Source organism: Taudactylus pleione, unplaced genomic scaffold, assembly GCF_031769625.1.
Source record: "Taudactylus pleione unplaced genomic scaffold, aTauple2 ptg000352l, whole genome shotgun sequence".
NCBI classification, from domain to species: Eukaryota; Metazoa; Chordata; class Amphibia; order Anura; family Myobatrachidae; genus Taudactylus; species Taudactylus pleione.
Window position 1 is genome coordinate 10674731 of NW_028284753.1, and position 12548 is coordinate 10687278.

At 45.3% G+C, this 12548-nt stretch overlaps 1 protein-coding gene across 1 annotated transcript in view; it reads left to right on the top strand.

The window, feature by feature from the left end:
* The first annotated feature begins 10960 nt into the window (after positions 1-10960).
* ERCC6L (ERCC excision repair 6 like DNA helicase) overlaps positions 10961-12548 on the top strand; it is a 29901-nt gene continuing 28313 nt past the window's right edge. The window contains exon 1 of the mRNA XM_088444263.1: positions 10961-11201. Coding sequence (XP_088300389.1) covers positions 11107-11201 — 95 coding nt within the window. The 5' untranslated portion in view covers positions 10961-11106. The remainder of the gene's footprint in view (positions 11202-12548) is intronic.

Consider the following 12548-nt stretch of genomic DNA (forward strand, 5'->3'; position numbering starts at 1 on the left):
GCATGCATCCAGTTATCATTGCGCATGTGCGGCCGTATCATTGCGGTAATTTTTCTTTCGCTTGTATACACAGCGAACAGGAAGTGACCTATGTAATTTGATTGACAGAATGTTCCGTTTATGGGTGGTAACAGGGGTGGAGATGTGAAAACGCAGGCGTGTCAAGCCGTTTTTTGGGCGTACATGTATTATCTTGAACGAACGTCCAATTTGGACTGTATTTTTGATACGTCACTGTGTGATCCAGTTTCCATTATTACTGCTCATTCAGCTTGTGGTAGGGTATTGGATCTCGCAAAGATGATGGTCTCTTCGTAGCTCCCTAAGCGAATCGATGTTTTGCTATTCTCCTTAAGAAGGCACAAGACCAATCACCTAATAATTGGTTCACTTGTTAGAAGGTGATTTGCAATGGCCCTGATTTATTAGCTAAATTTAGAACACATGTTGTGTTCCTATTTGTTTGTGTTTTGAAACCACAGCAATCACCAAATAAATGTTTCACTTATGTTAAAAATGCTTGATGTTTTTGATATATTCCGTACGCATGTTGTTGTCAGTTTTCTTTTGTTTTTTTATAGCCTAACACCAATCTACTTTTTTGTAAAATATTCTTTTTGTTTTGTTTTAAATACCGAAAGACAATCAGCTACTTATTGCTTTGCTTGTGTTATTGTTTACTTACCTGTTACCTGATGCTTTTATTTTTTAATAATTTTTTAAGTATATGACCTTTGTTATGTATTTAAGTATGTTTGTTCCAGTCCCTTTTAGCCAGTTGATAATGAAATTGACACACAATTTTTGATTTTTTATTTAAAAAAAATTAAATTCAAACTTTTTTGGGGGGCTTTTTGTTCAGCCAAAAATTTAATTTTTTACATTTGCAAAAATACAAAGTAATTAAAAAAAAAAAAAAAAAAACAATTCACAAGAAAGGAGAGGGAGGTTTTGGGGGGAAAAAATATGGGGCAAACACAGAGATGGAATTTTGGGGAATTAGCCAGTGCTGTCAATGCCTTTTCCCCCGCTTGGCTTGATGTTGGAGGGAGCATGACTTTGTCCATCTGGTCGTGCGCCTGGCCTGGCCAGAGGTAGATGGTGTTTCCTCTGGCCTAGGCATAGGCACATTTGGAGGGATGGCTGATGTTGCGCCAGAGGTGGAGGGCCCTGATGTTCCGGCAGGAAGGGAGGCCGGCTCCAACATGCACAGGCAGACGAGCTGCTCCAGGGCATTAGCTATTCCGACATTGGCCACAGCATTTTCCTCCAGGGCGGCCGCCACCCATATCAGATTGGCGTCCATCCACATCAGAATCTCGGTGTTCTTATCCGTTTTATTCATTGAGATCTGAGAGAAGGGCCACTGCCTGCGAAGGGGAAGGCCCTGGACTGTCCGCCACAGGGTCCCCAGCCAGATATACTGCTTCCTCCCCTGCGGAGGCAGCAGATCTACTGCGGCCAAACCTCAGTTCTGGAGCAGACTCGTCCTCTTCTGTGCCTGTGTGAAAAAGATAGATAATACAAATATTAGTACATTTGTAAATTTACTTAAACAAGTTTTTCAAACATTTTTTACTAAATTACCTGCGGCAACATGTGGAGCCGCAAAGTCTGGCATGTCTGTGTCCATGTTGGACACGCCAAACACCTCCTCTTCCTGCACACACCCGTGCCAGCTCCTCCAAATCTGTTAGCTCCAATGACACAGGGGTTGGCCCACCACCTGTCCCCCCTGCATGCCTAGCCCTATCTGCCAATTTTTGTTTTAGCCAATATTTGAAGTCGCTCCATCTGTTGTTAAAAAATGTAGGGTTAGATTTTTTCATAATTTTATAAAAATTTGGAAATAGGTTACAGCATTTACGTACCGGCGTTTGACCTCTTTGGTTGAACGGACAAAGTCACCAACCCCATTGACAGCACTGGCTATTTCCTCCCACAGTTTCCATCTCTGGGTTGCACCCATATTTCGGGGTGCGTGTGCCAGGTTATCAATGCACTTTTGCACCAAAGCCTCCATCTTCTTTCTTGTGAATTGAGGCTGCCTTTTGCGTTTGGCCCTGGCCTGGGTACTAGGCCCAGCAGCCTCCTCATTCTCAGTCTCAACACCTTTCGAAATGTATTGCATATAGGGCCTGATTCAGAGCTGGACGCTCTGACCAGAGCGCTCGTTCTGAATCAGGGCCCTCCTCCATGAAAATGGAGCGGCCTCCTGGCCGCTCGCATAGCTGTGGGTGACCACCCACAGCATATGCGAGCGGCCAAAAAGATGGTCGTGATGGTCTTGACCATCGCGACCATCGGACTTGCGATGGAGACCCTGCGATAGGGTCTCCCTGTCACAAGCCCTGGAGTGATTTTGGCTCTATCAGAGCCAAAATCACTCCCACTGACATCACTAGTGATGTCAGTGGGGCCGGCTTCAGACGGTAGGCGTTCCCATGGGAACGCCTCTGTCTGGCCGCCACGCCCCTGGCACGCACACCAAAGGGGGCGTGCTGTCAATCAACATCAACAGCACGCCCCCTTTGGTGCAAGACCCGGAGCAATGGAAAGCCCGTCACTCCCTCCGTCGTGCGCATGCGCAGTGGGGAACATCGACCCGCTTGCAAGCGTACTGCCGCTCGCAAGCGGGTCTGAATGACCCCCATAGTTTGTTCATCTCCTGCCTGTGGGTTAAGCGTACCATTAAGCGTTATTTTGTAACCTGTATTGCGTATAGCTTGTTCATCTCCTGTCTGTGGGTTAAGCATACCATTAAGCGTTATTTTGTAACCTGTATTGCGTATAGTTTGTTCATCTCCTGTCTGTGGGTTAAGCGTACCATTAAGCGTTATTTTGTAACCTGTATTGCGTATAGTTTGTTCATCTCCTGTCTAGTGGGTTAAGCGTACATTACAATTTTCATGTAAAATCCTAGAATAACAACATCATCTGTGTAGTGCATGCATTCTTTATATTTTAGCCTTAGCCTGTCTTTTTTTGGTGAAAATGTTTACATTATTTATATGGAAATTCTAATTCGTAGGTTTACTTCAAGATGTCACTGCCCAACCCTGTAAGATTCTTCTTAATGTGAAAAAAAGAGAAGTATATTTTCACATTGTTAAATTTCAAAAAAATAACTACATTGTCTAACATTTCAGATTGATGTTGGGCGAATTATAGTGGCGATGGTCCACGACCCCGACCAACCTGAACATCCTCCTAGGCGTAGGCCTTGTAGGCGTGCAAGGCCCCAGATAATTAGAACACATGTCACCCTTTTTGGAATGCCTGATGATGTGGTCTTAAGGCGTTACCACCTACCACCCCAAATCATCCTAGACACTCTTTCATTAATAGAGTGATCTTGAAAGGCAAATTAACAATCCAACCGCAATACCACCACTTACGCAGTTAATGTCGGTGTTACATTTTTGCGCCTCAGGATCCTTCCAGACCACAGTTGGCATCGTTGCGGGAATTTCCCAATCCTGCTTTTCAAGGATCCTGAGGGCGGTAATGGATGCCCTATTTAAGCACATCCATCATTTTATTAATATGCCATTGGATATCGGGTCCCTTAATGTGGTTAAGCAGAAATTTTTAATTATTGCAGGCTTCCCACACATCATAGGGGTTGTGTACGGCACTCACATACCGCTTCAGTATTTAGGAACCAAAAACATTTCCATTCAATGAATGTAATGGTGGTATGTGATGTCTCCCTCCAGATCCTGTCCTTGAATGCCAAATTTCCAGGAAGTTCACATGATTCATTTGTCATCCGGCAATCAGGGCTTTGGCACAAATTAAACAACCTACAAGCTGGTGATGCATGGCTTTTGGGTAAGTGGTACCCTTAATTTTAAAAACAAACACTGTTGACTTAGAAATGGTACTGAATTTTTTTTTATTTTCACAGGAGACAGTGGTTACCCTTGCACGCCCTGGCTGCTCACTCCTTATTTGGTTCCTACACCAGGGCCACAAAGTCAATAAAATTCCGCACTTACTGCCACCAGGCAGGTGGTGGAGCGCTGCATTGGCCTTTTAAAAGGCCGATTTAGATGCCTCCACCGTTCTGGTGGCGACCTCATGTATTTGCCGGCTATGGTTTCCAAAATTGTGGTCCTGTGTGGGATATTTCATATCGCCATAAGGAGTGGGGTCCCAATGCAGCCAGAGGATGCCTTGCCTGAGGATGGCCCCCTGAGGTTGGTCGGAGGACAGTGTCTGGGGGGGCCATACGTGATGAGGTCGTTTCTCGTTTTTTCAGGTATTTTATTTTCCTTTTTTTAACATTTGTTTACATGGGGGAGAAGGTAAATTATGTGTGTTAACTATCCTATGTTTTGAATTGTAAAATGCTTCTTTTCTTGTTTTTTCCCAAACAAAACAACAACCTGCTTACTCCCTGAAATTGAACGACTGTGACAATAATGACTCAAAAATGAACTTAACACCTGGACAAATGTGTTTTTACCCTGAATTTGGACATGTTGGCATGCAACATCTTCAACCAGTTCTTGATTTTGTGATTTTTAAATTTGTGTGTATATTTCTTGTTTTTTGTGATGTGTAATAAAAATTTTTAAATTTTGTTTTTTTTTAAGTTTAAAATACACCAAAAGCCTTTAACAAATGGACAGTACCTTTGAAATTTGTTTCCAAGTGTAAAGTGTTTTTTTTTTGCTTTTTCAATTTTTTGTACCAAAAATTAACATGTTTGCATAGTTTGCATAGTTTTGACAACCTTTTGGATTTGCAATATTTTTTGGTAAAAAATGCATTAACTACATAAGGGTATTCTAGCGAACCATTATGGAGTTAATGTCAATTATCCAAATATTAGAAATTTTAAGTTATGTCTACAATTTCTGGAAAACCACTCAAATTGTATGTTATGTAATTTTTTCAAAATATTTCTAAAATTTTGGACCCTAAAAATTTAAATCTTTTTTATCTGGAACATTGTTTGCATTTTCATTAGCAAAAACAAAAAAAAAATGAAGCAAAAAACATTTAACACATGCAAACAAATTCATTGTCCTTTGTAGCTAATGTTTGAGGCAATAAATTAGATTTTTTGAGTGAAAAAATTTTTATTAACCAAAGCAAAATAAAACCAATATTAATGGCGCAATAAGGACACCAAATGGTCCATGGCCACAAGAATCTGGATCAAATGCCCATGCATATTGTGGAGTTGTTCCAAAATCAGATGATCCCGCATCCTTGGCTCTGTTGAAAGAGAAATCTGTGTATTAATATACTTTTTTTTTTCAAAAAAAGGACAATATGATTTACCATGAAAATTAATTAACATACCATGCTAAATTTTTTATCAAAATATAGTGGTTAAATGAAATCTCCTAAATTACCAATTGCCCCCCCCAAAAAAATGAAGCAACAACATGAGACTAGTGGGTTGAATCACTTTGGCATCTGAAATAATCCTTACACAATTTGTATTTTGATTTAATACAAATTAAAAAAGCCACAAGAAACTTGTATTGGGCTGTGGCATATGTGGCCAGGAAAAAAATAATTTTGTAAAGAAGAATGTAGAAACCCCCCCCAAAAAAAACAAAAAACATTTTGTTGTACACCCCAAAAATAAATAAAAAAATGGAAGACATTGTAATGTAAAAAATGGACCTTAAATTTTACATTTAAACCAAAAAAAAAAAAATGTGATGAATGTCCAAAAAAAACGACATAATTGTTCAAATTTGTAATGCCCTTAAATTGTATTCCAGGATACCACAGTGTATGCATATAGGGCACCTTTTCAGAAATTGCTTGCACACATGTAAAACAAATTATCCGCAGCTTCAGGAACAGGTTGGGCAAGATCCTCCTCCTCAGACGATGTCGGCCAATGGATTGAGGAATAAGGAGGGGTTATTTGAGATGGGGATAAAGGGGAGGGAGTTGAAGAAAGAGAGGGTGGATCAGGGGAGGGTGTGGAAATGTGGATGGGGAGGACAGGGGAGGGAGGGGAAATTTGGGTCTAGGAGAGGGATTTGAAAGAGGGATGTCCAGGTCAGGGGAGGGTGGAGAAATTTGGGAGGAGTGGGCAGGGGAGGACATGTTGGGAGTTGGGGAGAGGGGTCGGGCAGGCCTCCGACGACGTCTCTGGCTTCGCTCCTGACATAAATGATGTATAGTTTGGAATATTACCAAATATGTATTCCAAAAAACATTTGAAATGTAAAACATTAACCAAAAAAAAACCCAAGAAATTTACATTAACAAGGTCTCATTTAGCAAAATAGAAACGCATACTGCACACATATTTATGCAAATTTACATTAGCAAAGACAAAAATAAAATTGACATAGATATTTAAACATTCAAATATCCACTTACGCCGACGGATCCACATCCGAAGATGCACAAGCAGGTGCGGGGACCTGCGCCGCAAATCGGACCTACGGCGCACCAATTGTCCGATGGTCCGGCGATACCCCAAAGTACACAGCCTCCGCGGCACCTCCACGTACGCCCGTCGCTTTAGGATGTTGATGACGGGGGGCGGCCTATCGTTTATCCGGCTATCGATCACTTCGGTGAGCACCAGCAGCTCACGCCGTGTAAAAGCACTGGCTCTCATGATGGCAATGGTTTTTTTTTTACACACATCAGTTTTATTACAGGGACCCCTAAATTTTGATTGGCTAATGTACTTTCATAAATAACATGAACAATTCTATTGGTTAATGTGCGAGTCATGTGAACAACCCATAAAAATATATTGTGACTTAGGATTGGCTTGATGCATTTTGGTGCGTTAGCAACAATCCGAACAAAAAAAAAAAAAAAGATTTTCTATATTATAAACCAAAATAAAAAAAACAAAACCAAATAAACAGTCTTTGTAATTAAAAGAAACAACAAGTTTGCCCTTAAAAGCGGACGGAATCTACGGAACAAATTGAACACAAAACAAACAATAAAGTTTAATGACATTCAAAAAACAAACAAGATTGAAAACATTCGACCAACAATTAAGTAAATTAAGGTAATGATTGGCACCAATCGATTCACGGATGTTTGGCCAAACGAGAAACAAGGCAATCGACAAATGACAGGCCTACTTCCGGTAGTACTTGTGCGAGCGAACACATCAACAAAAAACGAGTAGAGCTATTTCGGACACTCGTTAGCTAGAGGAGGGGTTGGGGAAATATGGGGCGGAAGACTCGCTACGAGCGACCATACGTGCGAGCGCTTGGTTTGACATTTTGATGGTCATACCTACTGCAGGCGAACACAGTTTTGCGTCCGGCTCTTAATCAGGCCCAGAGAGCCCTGCTCGTAAGAGCTTACATTCTAAAAGGGAGGGGAAGACAAACAGGGGTGATTGGTACTAAGATCAGTATTATATATGATTGTTGTACAAATGATGTTGTTTTAATGCCCTCAAAGGTACCCTCTTCCCTTTAAACATTTTACTTTTGGGTCCCACTAACAGGGGATCCCCGTCCCAGGTGCAGCTGATATAAATCAGCCACAGCCCCCAGCAGCATGCATGAATGCAGCAGTGTGTACAATGAAATGGCAGCATCACACACACAGTAACTGCAACTGCCAGCAGTTACACAAAGTTTTAAAAAAAAAAGAAAACATTGGGAAATATCTGGGAAACATCTGGAAAAAGATCTAGCGCTGGTGATGATACATTGGATCCTCACCATTGCAGGGTTAAGGTGCCTACACACTAGATGGCTCACAAACGATGCAATGTCGTCAGTGATTCCCTTGAACTCCCTGGCACTCCTGGACAAACGATATGGAGCAAAAACAGTGTAATTTGACATACAACATATCGTGCGTCGTTAACAATTTCCCAATCATTAGATCGTGTGTTATATAAATGTCTGCCCAAATCTAAATAATGGGGTGTACTATCTAGACATAGATGCATGCACAGATCAGTGCGATCCATGCATGCATCTTTTTAAAAATTTATTGAAGTGTAAAAATAAAAATGACGTAGGGTCCCCCCCTTAAAGCACAACTAGCCCCGGGCTTTTGAGAGCCAGCCTTGGTTGTGTAAATACGGGGGTCAAAAGACGTAGGGATCCCCTGTATTTAGCACAACCAGCACTGGGCTCAGCGAGTCGGTCCTGATTTTGAAAATACAGGGGACAAAATGAGCACGGATCTCCTATATTTTTCATAACCAGCATCGGACTCTTTCTAGTGGGGGGAGGTAATGCCATAGACAGGGGAATCCTTTCACTGGGTCCCCCGGCCTAAGCATTACGCCTGACCAATAGTCAGCACAGGCCGGGGATCCCTGGGGAGGTGGGGACCTCCCAATAAAGCGGCCCCTATCCATTGCACCCCAGGCCAGGACTAATAGCCCGGGGCTATCGCCGGCACCCCTGGCGGTGGGTGCAGAGTTATGTTAAGTGTGATGTAAAAAATAGATGTAATAACATTGTCTTTAACAGTAGAACTACAAGTCCGAGCAAGCCTACCCCGCATGCTGGTACTTGGAGAACCACGAGTACCAGCATGCGGGGCATTAAGGGCCCGCTGATACCTGTAGTTCACCTGTAACTAAATGTTAACATAAAGACAGGACACACACACTGTGACAGTAAAGTTTTATTACACACATACTCACCTTCAATACCTGGACAGGTCCTCTTGTCCAAGTAGGCATCCACGGTCTTCTTAAAACAAAAAATCCCAGACCACAAACTTAGTACTATCCTCTAAGGACAGTACTACCCGAATGACCGCTCAGCCACGGCATTTCTGTATAGAAATCCCAGTGCTGAGCTTTCATTGGCTGAGAACGGCGAGCATCCGCCTCTCAGCAGTGCCCACCATCAACTTCAATGGTGAGGCCCGCTAGGTTACTAAAGGTTATTTAACGGTTAGGGAGATTAGGGTTAGGCGCCCCTTGGGGGTCCCTAAACCTAACCCTCCCCGCCCCACACGGCTAACGCCTAACATACCCCACTTACCTTAGTTCGGCATGGCGGTTGTCAGGATCTCAGCGTCGGGCTAAAAATAGGCGTTGGGTTTTAGACGCCTATCTTTAATCCCAAATCGGGCTTTCCGCATCTGGATTCTGGCGCCTGGCATTCCGGACGCAGGTAAGTTGACTACATTCCCATTTGGAGACACAGTAACTTACAGGTAGCTCAGAGACTGAAAGCCTAAAGCAAGGAGGCAGAATGTTACTGTACTTTACTGTAATCTTGGGCACGGCTTGAAGTGGTCCTAGAGAGGTGGTGGAACTCACCTTCCCCACCGCCTACTCCCCCTGCCCACACACACACATTATTAGGCAGCGCTACTCTGAGAGGCCAGAACAATGTTAAGACTGATCTTTACGCACTCACCGTTGTGTATAGGAAACTTTTAAGTAAATGGCCGGGGCCCGCCTAGGCCCCCAAAAGCTTTGGGGGCTATGACAGTGTGAGATACATTTTAGATGCTTTTTAGCACTCCTGCCATCAGCTGAGTCTACAATGTCAGGTCGCTTAAAAAAGAGAAAAAAAGTTCCCTATCCCACCGTCTCTTCAGGACCACCATCCTGTGTTTCACAAGCACCAGCCCATTCCCGTGTCTTCACTCCAACACCACACACCTGTGTCCCCCAGCTTACCCCCTTGTGCCCTTTCAGCAGCTCCCTGTCCCTGGCCTTGTGTCCCTCACCTTCAGTTCCCTGCCCGTGTCCCTCACCAGCAGCTCCCTGTGTCTCCTCTCCCACCAGCAGCTTATATCCCTCATGTCCCTCTAGCAGTAGCTTACATACGTGGCTGCCCTGGCCCTTGCTTCTCTTCATGGCTCCGCAGTGCACTATGCAGCAACAGTGAAGGCATGACGTCACATATGCTGTGCTGCAAAAGAAGCTGCCGGGATGCAGGGCCACAAAGTGAGGGGCAGGCCGCGCGCGGATGAGGAGCAGGTACAGGGAGCCGGAAACCAGGGATGGGGAGGCGGCCGCCACCAGACAGTGGTACTTTGTCTGTAGGACTTCTATTCAGGGATGTGACAAGATGGGGAACTACATAGTTCCACCTATCATTAGAGGTGACGGAACACAGTTCCACCCCGTTCCTTGCCACTTTAACCCCTGCACTTGGGTCACATTTCTTTTTAATCTTGTGTTAATCCAGTTATTTTGTGTTAATCCAGTGTTATGGTGGGTACACACTGGGCGATTAAAGTGGACGACTGAACGATAACGTTCAGTCGTCCACTTTATCGTCCATTTTTATCACTAAAATGATGAACGATAACGACAACGCGCGTTCCCGCGGGTCGTTCATCATCATCGTTCATCGGGTTAACATGCAGGCCAACCTGACGATGTCGTCAGGTTGCTGCATGTTGCGGAATGGGGGAAGAGAGCCCGGCGCTGAACGATATTGTTAATGATATCGTTCAGCGGGTGTGCTCAGTGTCATGAATGACATTGAGCACACCCTGCCGGGGACACACTAGACGATATTGCTCAGGGAGCATATCGTCTAGTGTGTACGCACCATTAGTGGGCAAAACAAAATTGTTTATACTGTATGACCTATCTCCCATTGTCTATCCCCTGATACACAGCCTAACCCCCAGTGCCTATCCCCTGATACACAGCCTAACCCCCACTGCCTATCCCCTGATACACAGCCTAACCCCCACTGCCTATCCCCTGATACACAGCCTATCCTCCCTGCGCTGTTACCCAGGGATGCAGCCCTTACTTTGCTGCAAGTCAGAATAATCATATCGGATGGTGCAGACCCGGAGGCAGACGGATATGACACGATGATAGCAGGCACTTTGCAATTTGTGACGGTGTAGGTGGGTCAGAGAGAGCCCATATGAGAAAGCAACTTGTTCGGCGGGGACACAGGAGGAGTGCTGATCATAGGCTCGGAGCCTGAGTGTATATATACATATGTTGTGTCCACCAATCACAGCACAGAACGGAATACTACAAGTGTTAGCTCCGCCTCCGTCCAGTGCTTACTGGGAAGCGGGTTTGAATAATTGGCGGCGGTTCCGGGTCGCACACTGTTATCCTCTCATCTCCTGTAGTCGCGCGGCTCAGTCACCGTCGACCCCAGTTCACCGCCAATCTCTGCCGCGCTCAACATGGAGTTGGAGGAGAGACAGCAGCGTGGGTCACATGACGCCAGTATTCTGTCCCGGGCACAGGAGGACCCGAAGCTGGCTGAGAGATATGAGAGGTTGGTGAGACTGTGCGTGCGTGTGGCTGGTACATGTGACTGTATGCGTGTGTGACTGGGTATATGTGACTGTATGCGTGTGTGACTGGGCATATGTGACTATGCGTGTGTGACTGGGCATATGTGTGTGCGTGCAATTAGTTTAGCTTTTTGTTTTCTTTGTTCTGCCCAGAAAGACAGAATATTGTTGGGGGTTTCTTTATGTGCTTTCTGCCGCAAACACATCCCCTGTCTGTTCCGGGTAGCTTGGTGCTGTACATTGTTTGGAATATTAGGCATTTATTTTAATTATTGGCCACATCCCACATTCATTGTGCATTTCATACTTGCTAACTCTTCCTGATTGTCAGGGAGACTGACTGAGATAGTAGCAATCTCCCTGAAAAGTCTAGCACTCTGTGAGATAGATAGATATATCTCTCTCATATAAAGCTATAAACATTCAAATGGGATCATTAGTATCACTTCCCTGCTCAATGATTCCTATGGCTACATGCATTTTCTGAAAAGTATCAGTGTGTTTTCATCAACAAGTAGCTATTTCTACTTCAGGGTCCATAGGGTATCCACAGGATACCTTGGGGTATAGGTGATGACGTCAGGCATCGGGCACCATAGAGTTAAGTTTTCAGTCCTCCCAGGATGCACTAGGGTCCCCCTCCTATGCCCAGCCCCCGAGCCAAGGCATCTCAGTTTAGTTTGGTGCCCGGCCGGAGTCGGATGCACCTGTTGGAGTGGGGGCTAAGAAGAGCCCCTGAAGTTTTCTTCAAGCAGCTGTGGCTGCACATCTGGGAGTACAGCATGGACAGTCAGTACTGACGTCCATGCCGTCTTCCCTCCACCCCTGCCGGTACCAGAACGCCGGTACCGATCCGGGGATGCTGGTGAGCATCTGGGGTCACTGCTAGCGGTGACCCCAGATGTTTGGGACCATGGCCGGATTCAAGGGGGACAGCAAGGTAAGCAGCGGGGTCCCGCGGTGGGTCCCCGCTGAACCCATGGTCCAGAGTCCCCAGGCAGGGTGCTCCCTGGGGACTGGCTGCAGCGTGGAGCCAGGTATCTAACCTGCGCTTCCACTACCCCCCTGGGACAGCGGACCGCAGCAGAGCGGTAGCGCTGCGGTGTCTCGGGGGTTAAATGCATGCCAGGGGAGCGCGCCTTCCCTTTCTCACAGCCGGCGCCTCCCCCGCTGCACAGTCCTCTCTGCAACGCTGACTGGCTCTGTAGCAGCGCTCCTCCCCCAGGCCAGCCTCCTCTAAGCTCCTCGGCGGCCATCTTACAACCGCATGGTGAACACTGCTGGAAGCCTGGAATCAGAGGCATCGTCGTCTGGGTCCCCCCGCATAC